Below are 11,884 nucleotides of genomic sequence, written 5' to 3'. Positions count from 1 at the left end.
GTTAAAAAGTGGAGCTCGGCGTGAGACGGAACGCCCGGGCGGTGTGGAGGAGCGCAGGGACGGGCCGAGACATTCGGGAGACGTGGGGACGCTTACAACCGGGGTGGGGGGGGGGGGGGGATTTGGGGGGAGGGGTGGAGGAGACCGGCAACGGCGCGGGCGACGTCCATTCGCCGGGAGGTGCAGGAGAAGTTGACGTCGGCGATGACGATGACGACGATGACGATAACGGGGAGTACGTCACGTTGAGGCCTCTTTCTTTTTGGCGGCAAAGGCGCGAGAACCGGCTCCGCCAAAACCCGCCACCACACCGCAAATGCACCGTCCTCCCGCTCCTCGGAACTCGGGCTCGTGGGTGCGAGTGCCGGCGTCCTCGGCGACGGTGCGCGTGGGTTCACACGTGGTGCACCGCGTGTGCGCCGTGTGTGCACCGCGCTCCAGGCGCGGCTCGCGGACGAGGCCAGCGCCATGCCCGACCGCCTTTGTCTCCCCAGTGCTGATGTTTACAAACACCGCACAAGGTACTTATTTGAAGCCGAGTCGACCTAGGGGAGGCACCGGACCGGTTGCGATATACCGTCACCTAATGTTGGCCATGAGCTGGAATCAAACTCGGGTCGCCGGGTTCGTAGCGCAGTGCGCTTAACACTACAGACCACCGCTCGACACACCAGACACGAGGTTAAACGTGATCACAACGATAGCGTCCTTTATTGGGGATGTTGGCACACGAGTGAAAGGGGAAGGAAAACTGAGCACCTCGGGAAAACCCCGAGCATGAGGAGATAACGCTAAAAACCAAATCCAGACCCGGTCTCCTGGAGCCGAGTCTCAACCGAGACTCCGACCCTGAGACCCGGTCTCCTGGAGCCGAGTCTCAACCGAGACTCCGACCCTAAGACCCGGTCTCCTGGAGCCGAGTCTCAACCGAGACTCCGACCCTGAGACCCGGTCTCCTGGAGCCGAGTCTCAACCGAGACTCCGACCCTGAGACCCGGTCTCCTGGAGCCGAGTCTCAAGCGAGACTCCGACTCTGAGACTCGGTCTCCCGGAGCCGAGTCTCAACCGAGACTCCGAGCCTAAGACCCGGTCTCCTGGAGCCGAGTCTCAAGCGAGACTCCGACCCCGAGACCCGGTCTCCCGGAGCCGAGTCCTCAAGCGAGACTCCGACCCCGAGACCCGGTCAGGGTGTTAGGGCAGTGGCGGTCTCCCCTGTGCCCCTGCCCCCTATGCTGCCTTGGTTCCCCCCGGCACTTTGCTGGAGAAGAGGTTGACCCCGGAGCGCTCGGCGTCCTGCTTGACCTGCGTGCGCGTCGTCTTCTTGATGGCCTCCGGAGACACGGTCTCCTGCTCCGCCATCTGGCGCAGCTTCCTACAGTGGCCATAGGGAGAACGACAACCACAAGAGAGAGGGGGGGGGGGGGGGTGGTGAGACGCCGGCACGGTGTGCGGTTTGCGGCGTGTATCCGCGTGTGGCGTCGCCTCTCTTTGTCCTGTTCGTGGTGGCGTCTGTGCGGTGTGCGGTTTAACTCCCTCCACGTGTAAAAAAAACAATAATAATAATAGGCGTTTACCCTTCCTGGCAATGAGCCAGGGGGTGTTAATATGTTCAGACAACAAATGGTAAACGTTTTGCAAGGGATTGAGTCCGCGTGAACCGCGCACGGTACTTGTGATTTATCTCCCTGCGTCATGTGTGATGATCTCCGTGCGGTGCGCGGCGGCGGCGGCCCTCACCGCGTGCGGATGCACGAGGCCTCCACGGCGTTGATGAGGAGGCTGCGGAAGCCGCCGCTCTCCAGCAGGTGGATGGCGTGGATGGTGGCGCCGCCCGGGGAGCACACGTCGTCCTTGAGCTGCCCCGGGTGCTGCTCCGACGTCAGCAGCATCTTGGCCGCCCCCTGCGCGGAGGGGGCGGTAAGAGCACGGCGGCCGAGCCCCGCGCCCGTCCGAGGGTGGCCCGAGTTCAAGGCCTGGGGCCGTGCGTGCGAGCGTGCGAGCGTGTTCGCTCTCGTCCCTCTCAGTGGCATGGGCGGGGAGGGCGGGAGAATGGCCACGTGAGCACTGCCGACGGGCATAACAACAAATGGCATTCGTCCACTAAGTGGCGGTGACATCACCACGGCGCTTGTGCCAGGCTAAGTGCACTTTTAGGCCACGTGAAGGTGTCGAACGACCCGCTTGCAAGGAGGTCACGGGAGAGACCCAGGTGCAACGGGTTGACCGAGATGAATGGCCGACGCACCAGCTACTGTGCCAACTCGCTGTGATTTAGCCGCCCGGCACTCCGCTCATTGTTGTGAGCGTCGTTCATTGTTTTCAGCGTCGCTCCTCTGCCCTTCATTGTTGTTCGAGTGTTGGAGGGCGACTGCCTCCAACTGCCCAGCAGCGTCCTTCACGAGCCTCCGCCTTCACAGAGGCCGATCTTGACACCGCTGGTACCAGTCTTCAGCAAGTCCATTTAGCTCCACATCCTCCTGCACCACATCGGCCCATCTCTTTTCCAGCCCATGTCGTGCCCATTTAGCCCGTTCTATCCAGCCAAACAGAAGCTGCTTGGGCACGTTGTGGCTGTGCATGCAATGAAATGCCCAGCCACCACGTGCATGTGTGTGCTGGCTACATGACCCACGCAAAAAAAGACATCACCCTATAGCCTGTAACAGACTGTTGGGGCAAGTGCTGCTAGCGAGCACCTATGATGGCCGGCACGGCACAGAAAGGGGTGGATGGCCAGCACCATGCCCGGCCGCCTTTGTCTCCCCAGTGGCGATGATTTTTACACACCGCACCAGGTACTCATTTGAGGCTGAGTCAACCTAGGGGAGGCCCAGGACCGGTTCAGATAATCGTCACCGGTGTTGGCCGTGAACTCTGGTCGCCGGGTTCGCAGCGCGCTAACCGCTACACCACCGCTCCCCACTATGACCCACACACGCTCACACGCGCACACGCACACTCGCACGCGCACAGTCCTGCAGGCCGCTCGTACCAGCAGCGTCTGCGCTCCGAGTCGCACGGCGAGGCGGCGAGGCAGCCCCATCTTCACTCCGCCGTCAGCCAGCGCATCCACCGCGGTGAACGCCTGCGCAGCGACGCGGCGGCAACAATGCAACGACCTCAACGCGCGACCTCAACGCGCGATTTTAATACGAGGTGGGTGGGTGGGCGGGTGCACGGGTGGGTGGGGAACTCACGTAGGCGGGGCCGCTGCCGCTGAGGCCCGTGACGGCGTCGATGAGGTCCTCCTCCACCTCGGTGCAGAATCCCACGCTGCCCATCAGCTGCTCCAGCAGGCGGCAGTCCTCCGCCTCCGCGTGAGTGCCCGGCGCGTACACCGTGGCGCCCTCGCGCACGATCACCGCCGTGTTGGTCATGGCCCGGACGACGCGCGGGGAGGGCACGTACACGCTCAGCTTCTGCGCGCGGGAACGGTTTGGGGCAGGCGGAGTGAGCACGGGGGGGGGGGGTTGGGCGGGGGCGGTCGTGCACCCGGCCTGGTGCCGTCGTGCCGTCACCGGCAAGTTTGTAGCGGCCGCCGGCTGTTGTCGTCGTTGTACGGTGTGAAAGAAGTTCTACGTGAGTCTGTGGGCCTCTATGCGAGTCTATGGGTCTCTATGCGAGTCTATGGGTCTCTATGCGAGTTTATGGGTCTCTATGCGAGTCTGTGGGTCTCTATGCGAGTCTGTGGGTCTCTATGCGAGTCTATGGGTCTCTATACGAGTCTGTGAGCCTCTATGCGAGTCTATGGGTCTCTATGCGAGTCTGTGGTTCTCTATACGAGTCTGTGGGTCTCTATGCGAGTCTATGGGTCTCTATCGGGGCTGAAACCATCAACCCACTGCACTTGACAACCCGGTTGAATCACTGGCAGCGGCTGAAACCCAGATCCGAACCCAGGCTCTGAGCGGTGCTGGCTCAAGCGCCGTCGACGAATCGAACCCCGAGCCCCAAGCCTCGTGACCCCCAACCCGAGTCCCACCTTCTCAATGGAGCTGATGGAGACCCCGGCTGCGCAGGTGATGATGAGGTGGCGATCGCTGAGCTCTGGCCCCACCTCGTCGAGCACGAAGGGGATGATGGGCGGCTTCACGGCGAGGAAGACGATGTCGCTGTTCCTCACCGTGTCCTGGTTGTTCCTCGTCACGTTCACTCCCAGCTTCTACGCGCGTGTGAACACGTACGTGTGAATACGAGCTTGTGAATAAACGTGCGTGTGAATACGAGCTTGTGAATAAACGTGCGTGTGAATACGCGTGTGTGAATACGCACGTGTGAACACGCACGTGTGAACACGCACGTGTGAATACGTACGTGTGAATACGCGTGTGTGAATATGTACGTGTGAATACGCGTGTGTGAATACGTGTGTGTGAATACACGTGTGTGAATACGTGTGTGAATACGCGTGTGAATACGTACGTGTGAATACGCGTGTGTGAATACATACGTGTGAATACGCGCGTGTGAACACGCGCGTATTCATACGCGCGTGCGAATACGCACATATCCCAATGTAGCAGAACCCTCCTCAGAAAGAGTCTTTCAGGATTATTCGTACGGGAAACCGCTCCACTTACGAACGGGTTGCGTTGCCAAGATGCAACCCTTTCGTGAGTCTGTAGAGTCGGTTTCCTCGCATCTCAGAACTTAAAAACGGTTCGTTGAACGTACGTTCGGCATCGTAAGCCGTGTTACGGTTCAACAAAAAAGGGAAGCATCGCGAAACCCACGAATAAGAAATATCGTACGTTTGCAAGCAAGACTAATGAACGCTGTATCGTCAATAAAACATGACGTTCTATTTTCACTTACCTCGAGTCCTGACGCTGGCTTGATTGTTGGACGGGGCGTTTCCCTACGCGGGATGCCCGCTGCTCATTACCATCTCGCGGGAGGATCGCCCCGCCGGACAAAATAGTTCCGCGGTGTTCGGCTCGCAAGTTTACCACCGAGCATTCGCAAGTCGGACGGCTGAAAACAATGTCTTACGGCAGCTCGTTCGCGAGTGCGGACGTTCGTACCTCGGGGGACTGCCTGTAGAGGGGAAAATAAAAATAACCCCGCATGCTATAATTAAATATCTGTTAAGTTCTTTTTAAGCGTAACCCGGAAATGCCGAGCCGGCCAACGATGTAGCAATGGGTTCAATCCCTGGTCCCCGGGTGAGGCCCGTTGCAGCGTGCCGTTGAGAGAGCGCAAGCTGTTACGGTGAAACACTTAAATAAAAACGATACAAGATAAGAATTCTTGTACAGGGAAAGTTAGTTTTCGGGTCCATACGGCGTACAGCCGTTTCAATACGGGCAACATAAATGTTTTTTTTTGTCTATTTGTTTGTGATTCTCCCTTGTGATGAGACTTTGTAGGATGAACTTTGAGATTTATAAGGGGCACGGGGTGACCAATACAGTCCGAATTGGTCTGTAATAATGTAGGACACTGATAAGGGGTTTTATAGATATGTAGTGTTGAGTGTACTAGTGGTGAGTGTACTAGTGATGAGTGTACTATTGGTGAGTGTACTAGTGGTGAGTGTACTAGTAGTGAGTGTACTAGTGGTGAGTGTAGTAGTGGTGAGTGTACCAGTGGTGAGTGTAACAGTGATGAGTGTACTAGTGGTGAGTGTACTAGTGGTGAGTGTACTAGTGTTGAGTGTACTAGTGATGAGTGTACTAGTGGTGTGTGTACTAGTGGTGAATGTACTAGTGATGAGTGTACTAGTGGTGAGTGTACTAGTGGTGAGTACTAGTGGTGTGTGTACTAGTGGTGAGTGTACTAGTGATGAGTGTACTAGTGGTGAGTGTAGTAGTGGTGAGTATACCAGTGATGAGTGTACTAGTGGTGAGTGTACTAGTGGTGAGTGTAGTAGTGGTGAGTGTACCAGTGATGAGTGTACTAGTGGTGAGTGTACTAGTGGTGAGTGTACGAGTGGGTCCGAATTGGTCTGTAATAAGGTAGGCACCGATAAGGGGTTGACAGGCACGCCAAGCGGAAGAGAAGAGCTCTATGAGAGCAGGCGTGGGATATACTGAGGCTGGATTATTTGGGAGGTCACTACGTGTCGACCGAAAAGCAGCAGCAGCAGCAGCTCGCAGGATCTGGCGGAGGGGAGCAAACGTTGGGCAGAAGTATGGTGGTCGTGGCGATGGAATCAGCAGTTGGGTCCATGAAGACGTCACGATCATGCAAGATTTTTTTTATTTTATACTACCCGTGAATTCACCACGCCCGGCCGCCTTTGTCTCCTCAGTGGCGATGTTCACACAGCAGACCAGTTACTCGTTTGAGGCTGAGTCGACCTAGGGGAGGCCCAGGACCGGTTAAAATAATCGTCACCGGTGGTGGCCGTGAGCGGGAAGTTCGTAGCGCGGCGTAGCGCTAACCGCTACACTACAATGCGTTACGCTTCCACGTGCGCGGCTCACGTGACAGATTTGACGTCACAGCTCACTTGCCGTGCAATAGAAATATGCATTATTGAGCTCCCCCCCTCCCCAAAGAAACCCACAAAAGTGTATTTTTTTATAATTTTTGCATGGTGTACAGTCTGGAAAGTACCCACATGGCAAATTTCAAGTTTGTTGCATGTCGGGAAGTACGCTAAACATTTTTTTAACAGACACATTTTCACAACTTTGCCTTTTATATATATTTATATTATTAAACCGAACGCACCCTTAAGCTGGTCACTGTTGGCAGGTCCAAGTCTGGAGAGCTGGCCATGAGTTTGTTAGTGGCCACGACGCCTGTGAAACAACAACAAGAGAGTGGAATCTCGACCGTGGTATAATATTTCACGACGCGATGAAGTCATTTCACGTGAAATTGTATAAATGTGCACCGGCGTGGACGGCACGCATAGCCTATTCTTTACAAATAAAATCGGATTAGAAGCAGACTGGCACGTTTATGGTTAATACACCCGCAGTACAGGGGCGCCACGGTGGCTAGGAGATGTTAACTATCTCGCCTGGTATACAGGAGTTTGTGGGTTAGATCCCGAACTCGATACCTGTATATTTGCTCTTCCCGTGGTAGAGTGGATTTTTCACCCGGTTCCTCCGTTCTTTTTCCCTCCACATTTAGAATCAACAGCACCACGCGTTTAGACTGTTTTGCTGCTGCTAGACATTTCTACGTGATGATTATAATAAGCCATTTCGTTGAGCTATAATTTGTGATGGCCAGGCCGCTTCTGCAAAAGAGCCATGTAGCTCAGTGGGCCTTACCTGATGAAATAAAAAAATTGTTTAGTTCAGTGGTTCTTAACCTTTACTGCAGTACAGGGGTTCAAGCAGCTGGGTATCTCTCAGCGAATCGACGGTCAGTGTCTTGAGGCTGTTTTTTTCCTCTGAGCACGGTCCTAGCCAAGCTCAGGAATTCCTCGAGCCAAGCCCTGAGACGAGCCACGGCTGAGCCACTCGCTCACTCGTGACTCTATGGAAGCCGCCGGGCGGCTCAACCCCGAGCGGAGCCAGAGAGGGAAGCCACGACCGAAGAATCCGGTCCTTGCTGTCGGCAAACACCGCCAGCACAAATGAGGAGGTCCTACCTGGGTTCGAATCTGGAGTGTGGGTCCACTAACCTGGGTTCGAATCTGGAGTGTGGGCCCACCTACTTGGGTTCGAATCTGGAGTGTGGGTCCACTAACCTGGGTTCGAATCTGGAGTGTGGGTCCACCTACTTGGGTTCGAACCTGGAGTGTGGGTCCATCTACTTGGGTTCGAATCTGGAGTGTGGGCTACCTACTTGGGTTCGAACCTGGAGTGTGGGTCCACCTACCTGGGTTCGAATCTGGAGTGTGGGTCCACCTACCTGGGTTCGAATCTGGAGTGTGGGCCCACCTACTTGGGTTCGAACCTGGAGTGTGGGTCCACCTACCTGGGTTCGAATCTGGAGTGTGGGCCCATCTACTTGGGTTCGAATCTGGAGTGTGGGCCCACCTACTTGGGTTCGAACCTGGAGTGTGGGTCCACCTACCTGGGTTCGAATCTGGAGTGTGGGCCCATCTACTTGGGTTCGAATCTGGAGTGTGGGTCCACCTACCTGGGTTCGAATCTGGAGTGTGGGTCCACCTACCTGGGTTCGAATCTGGAGTGTGGGCCCACCTACTTGGGTTCGAACCTGGAGTGTGGGTCCACCTGCCTGGGTTCGAATCTGGAGTGTGGGCCCATCTACTTGGGTTCGAATCTGGAGTGTGGGTCCACCTACCTGGGTTCGAATCTGGAGTGTGGGTCCACCTACCTGGGTTCGAATCTGGAGTGTGGGCCCACCTACTTGGGTTCGAACCTGGAGTGTCGGTCCACCTACCTGGGTTCGAATCTGGAGTGTGGGCCCATCTACTTGGGTTCGAATCTGGAGTGTGGGTCCACTAACCTGGGTTCGAACCTGGAGTGTGGGTCCACCTACCTGGGTTCGAATCTGGAGTGTGGGTCCACCTACCTGGGTTCGAATCTGGAGTGTGGGCCCACCTACTTGGGTTCGAACCTGGAGTGTGGGTCCACCTACCTGGGTTCGAATCTGGAGTGTGGGCCCATCTACTTGGGTTCGAATCTGGAGTGTGGGCCCACCTACTTGGGTTCGAACCTGGAGTGTGGGTCCACCTACCTGGGTTCGAATCTGGAGTGTGGGCCCATCTACTTGGGTTCGAATCTGGAGTGTGGGTCCACCTACCTGGGTTCGAATCTGGAGTGTGGGTCCACCTACCTGGGTTCGAATCTGGAGTGTGGGCCCACCTACTTGGGTTCGAACCTGGAGTGTCGGTCCACCTACCTGGGTTCGAATCTGGAGTATGGGCCCATCTACTTGGGTTCGAATCTGGAGTGTGGGTCCACTAACCTGGGTTTGAACCTGGAGTGTGGGTCCACCTACCTGGGTTCGAATCTGGAGTGTGGGTCCACCTACCTGGGTTCGAATCTGGAGTGTGGGCCCACCTACTTGGGTTCGAACCTGGAGTGTGGGTCCACCTACCTGGGTTCGAATCTGGAGTGTGGGCCCATCTACTTGGGTTCGAATCTGGAGTGTGGGCCCACCTACTTGGGTTCGAACCTGGAGTGTGGGTCCACCTACCTGGGTTCGAATCTGGAGTGTGGGCCCATCTACTTGGGTTCGAATCTGGAGTGTGGGTCCACCTACCTGGGTTCGAATCTGGAGTGTGGGTCCACCTACCTGGGTTCGAATCTGGAGTGTGGGCCCACCTACTTGGGTTCGAACCTGGAGTGTGGGTCCACCTACCTGGGTTCGAATCTGGAGTGTGGGCCCATCTACTTGGGTTCGAATCTGGAGTGTGGGTCCACCTACCTGGGTTCGAATCTGGAGTGTGGGTCCACCTACCTGGGTTCGAATCTGGAGTGTGGGCCCACCTACTTGGGTTCGAACCTGGAGTGTCGGTCCACCTACCTGGGTTCGAATCTGGAGTGTGGGCCCATCTACTTGGGTTCGAATCTGGAGTGTGGGTCCACCTACCTGGGTTCGAATCTGGAGTGTGGGTCCACCTACCTGGGTTCGAATCTGGAGTGTGGGCCCACCTACTTGGGTTCGAACCTGGAGTGTGGGTCCACCTACCTGGGTTCGAATCTGGAGTGTGGGCCCATCTACTTGGGTTCCAATCTGGAGTGTGGGTCCACCTACCTGGGTTCGAATCTGGAGTGTGGGCCCATCTACTTGGGTTCGAATCTGGAGTGTGGGCCCACCTACCTGGGTTCGAATCTGGAGTGTGGGCCCACGTACTTGGGTTCAAACCTGGAGTGTGGGTCCACCTACATGGGTTCGAATCTGGAGTGTGGGTCCACCTACCTGGGTTCGAATCTGGAGTGTGGGCCCACCTACCTGGGTTCGAATCTGGAGTGTGGGCCCACCTACCTGGGTTCGAATCTGGAGTGTGGGTCCATCTACCTGGGTTCGAATCTGGAGTGTGGGTCCACCTACCTGGGTTCGAATCTGGAGTGTGGGCCCACCTACCTGGGTTGGAACCTTGAGTGTGGACCGTGTGGGCCCACCCCCCACCACTCCCCTGTAATTAAGTGCCACCCTCAAGTCGGAGGCTGGGGACACGCGGTCAATGTCAGCCACGTGGCAGGCGTCCACAGCACCGCGTGTACGCCGTATGGACCCGAAATGCTTTTGGGCCCAGGTGATGCAGGGGAAGCGATCAACGTCGTCTGTCGTTCGCATGTCCCGTATTGCATTGAGGCGGGGGGGAGGGAGCGGTGGCGCAGTGGTTAGCCACACAGCCCCTACGAGTTCCGAGTACCACTCAGGGTCATCATGAGTTGGCGAGCGATGAGCGAACCGGTCATCTGGTCCTACCCCTACCACCCCTCGACCGTCACGGAATCGTATTGACCAGTGTGGTGAAGTATGGTCAATGAACCACCGACACGCCGTACTGTATGTATGTTGTTTAGATCGAGTCCACCTAGGAGATTCAAGCCTCTCACACGGATAGCGGTGAAGTCACTGTGCCAGGCTTGGTGCACACACACACACAGGGAAATTTAAGTCACCGTGCCAGGCTAGGTGCACTCACACACACAGGGGAGGTGAAATGACCGTGCCAGGCTAGGTGCACTCACACAGGTGACATGAAATGACCGTGCCAGGCTAGGTGCACTCACACAGGTGACATGAAATCACCGTGCCATGCTAGGTGCACTCACACAGGGGAGATGAAATGACCGTGCCAGGCTAGGTGCACTCACACAGGGGAGGTGAAATCACCGTGTCAGGCTAGGTGCACTCACACAGGTGACATGAAATCACCGTGCCAGGCTAGGTGCACTCACACAGGGGAGATGAAATGACCGTACCAGGCTAGGTGCACTCACACTGGGGAGGTGAAATCACCGTGCCAGGCTAGGTGCACTCACACAGGTGACATGAAATGACCGTGCCAGGCTAGGTGCACTCACACAGGGGAGATGAAATGACCGTGCCAGGCTCAGTGCATACACTCACACAGGTGAAATGAAATGACCGTGCCAGGCTAGGTGCACTCACACAGGTGAAATGAAATGACCGTGCCAGGCTAGGTGCACTAACTCACCCGCAGCCGTGAATCCTCGCGCCAGGGCGAACGCCAGCTGCCCGGCGCCGATGAATCCCACGCTCATTGTGGCCGCGGAGACAAAAAGTTAAAACCCACGGTGAGTGTCCCCCCAACGCACACTGCCGAAACAACAAGCCGAGGCAAAGGCCTCGTTAGCGGCCACGTGTCAAATAAACTTCTGCCCTCAGTGGCCACCGGCGGCTGTGTGTAAACACTTCGGCTGTTTACGGGGTTCTAATCTTGCGCGCTAATTTATTTAAATGATGAGCACACGAGAAAGCGACGCTCTAAATTGTTTTGATGTCCAACACACCACGCATCACCACTCAAGATCCTCTGTGTCTGTCTTGACAACCCCCAACCAGCTCCGCCCCTAATACCCCATAGACCACGCCCCCCTAGCCACGCCTCCAAGACTAGCTCCCGCCCATAGTCCCGCCCTCATACCGCTAGCCACGCCCGACGCCCGAGCCCCGCTGTCTTTCGTCGAAGCTCCTCCGCTTGCCCCGCTCTACTCGCTATAGCTCCTCCCGTCTTAACCCCGCCCACTTTATCATAGCACCACCCCCACTCTACCCCCCCCCCGCCGCCTTAGCCCCGCCCCACATTGTTCCAGCTGTCAAACGCGAGTATGAACGGGGCCGAGGACGTAATGCGATTGGTCAATGTGCGCCCAACGTGACGTAACCATATCCGCAGCGGGATTGGTTGTTGGCGATTTTTGGCCGCGTGGCAACTCCGCCCCCCTTTAACCCCCCCCCCACAAATCTCCCTCCCTTCCCCCTTTATCCCCCCCCCTCGTAATTCCCTCCCTCCCCACTTGTCCCCTCCCAC

General features: G+C 56.6%; 1 protein-coding gene across 1 annotated transcript; it reads right to left on the bottom strand.

Annotated features, from left to right (window-relative positions):
* Positions 1-682: 682 nt before the first annotated feature.
* LOC116956125 (pyrroline-5-carboxylate reductase 1, mitochondrial-like) lies at positions 683-11,436 on the bottom strand. The gene is made up of 7 exons (XM_032977587.2): positions 11,048-11,436; positions 6,679-6,749; positions 3,983-4,162; positions 3,198-3,419; positions 2,993-3,085; positions 1,738-1,901; positions 683-1,372 (listed from the first exon to the last, which is right to left on the bottom strand). Exons 1-7 carry the CDS (start codon positions 11,112-11,114, stop codon positions 1,228-1,230), a joined length of 942 nt encoding a protein of 313 aa, XP_032833478.2. The 5' UTR covers positions 11,115-11,436; the 3' UTR covers positions 683-1,227.
* Between the last annotated feature and the right edge of the window lie 448 nt (positions 11,437-11,884).

Source organism: Petromyzon marinus, chromosome 63, assembly GCF_048934315.1.
Source record: "Petromyzon marinus isolate PM22_M1 ecotype Great Lakes invasive population chromosome 63, UKy_Petmar_22M1.pri1.0, whole genome shotgun sequence".
Taxonomy (NCBI): Eukaryota; Metazoa; Chordata; class Hyperoartia; order Petromyzontiformes; family Petromyzontidae; genus Petromyzon; species Petromyzon marinus.
Note: the sequence above shows the minus strand (reverse complement) of the source record. Positions and strands in the feature narration are given on the sequence as shown.

Excerpts from the sequence above, each read along its gene's own strand:
- LOC116956125 (XM_032977587.2), bottom strand. The coding sequence starts at position 11,114 with ATGAGCGTGGGATTCATCGGCGCCGGGCAGCTGGCGTTCGCCCTGGCG. Across the intron at positions 4,163-6,678 it reads CAACAGTGACCAGCTTAAGG|AAGCTGGGAGTGAACGTGAC; the intron begins GTGCGTTCGGTT and ends ACACGCGCGTAG. Across the intron at positions 3,420-3,982 it reads CCATCAGCTCCATTGAGAAG|AAGCTGAGCGTGTACGTGCC; the intron begins GTGGGACTCGGG and ends TCCCGCGCGCAG.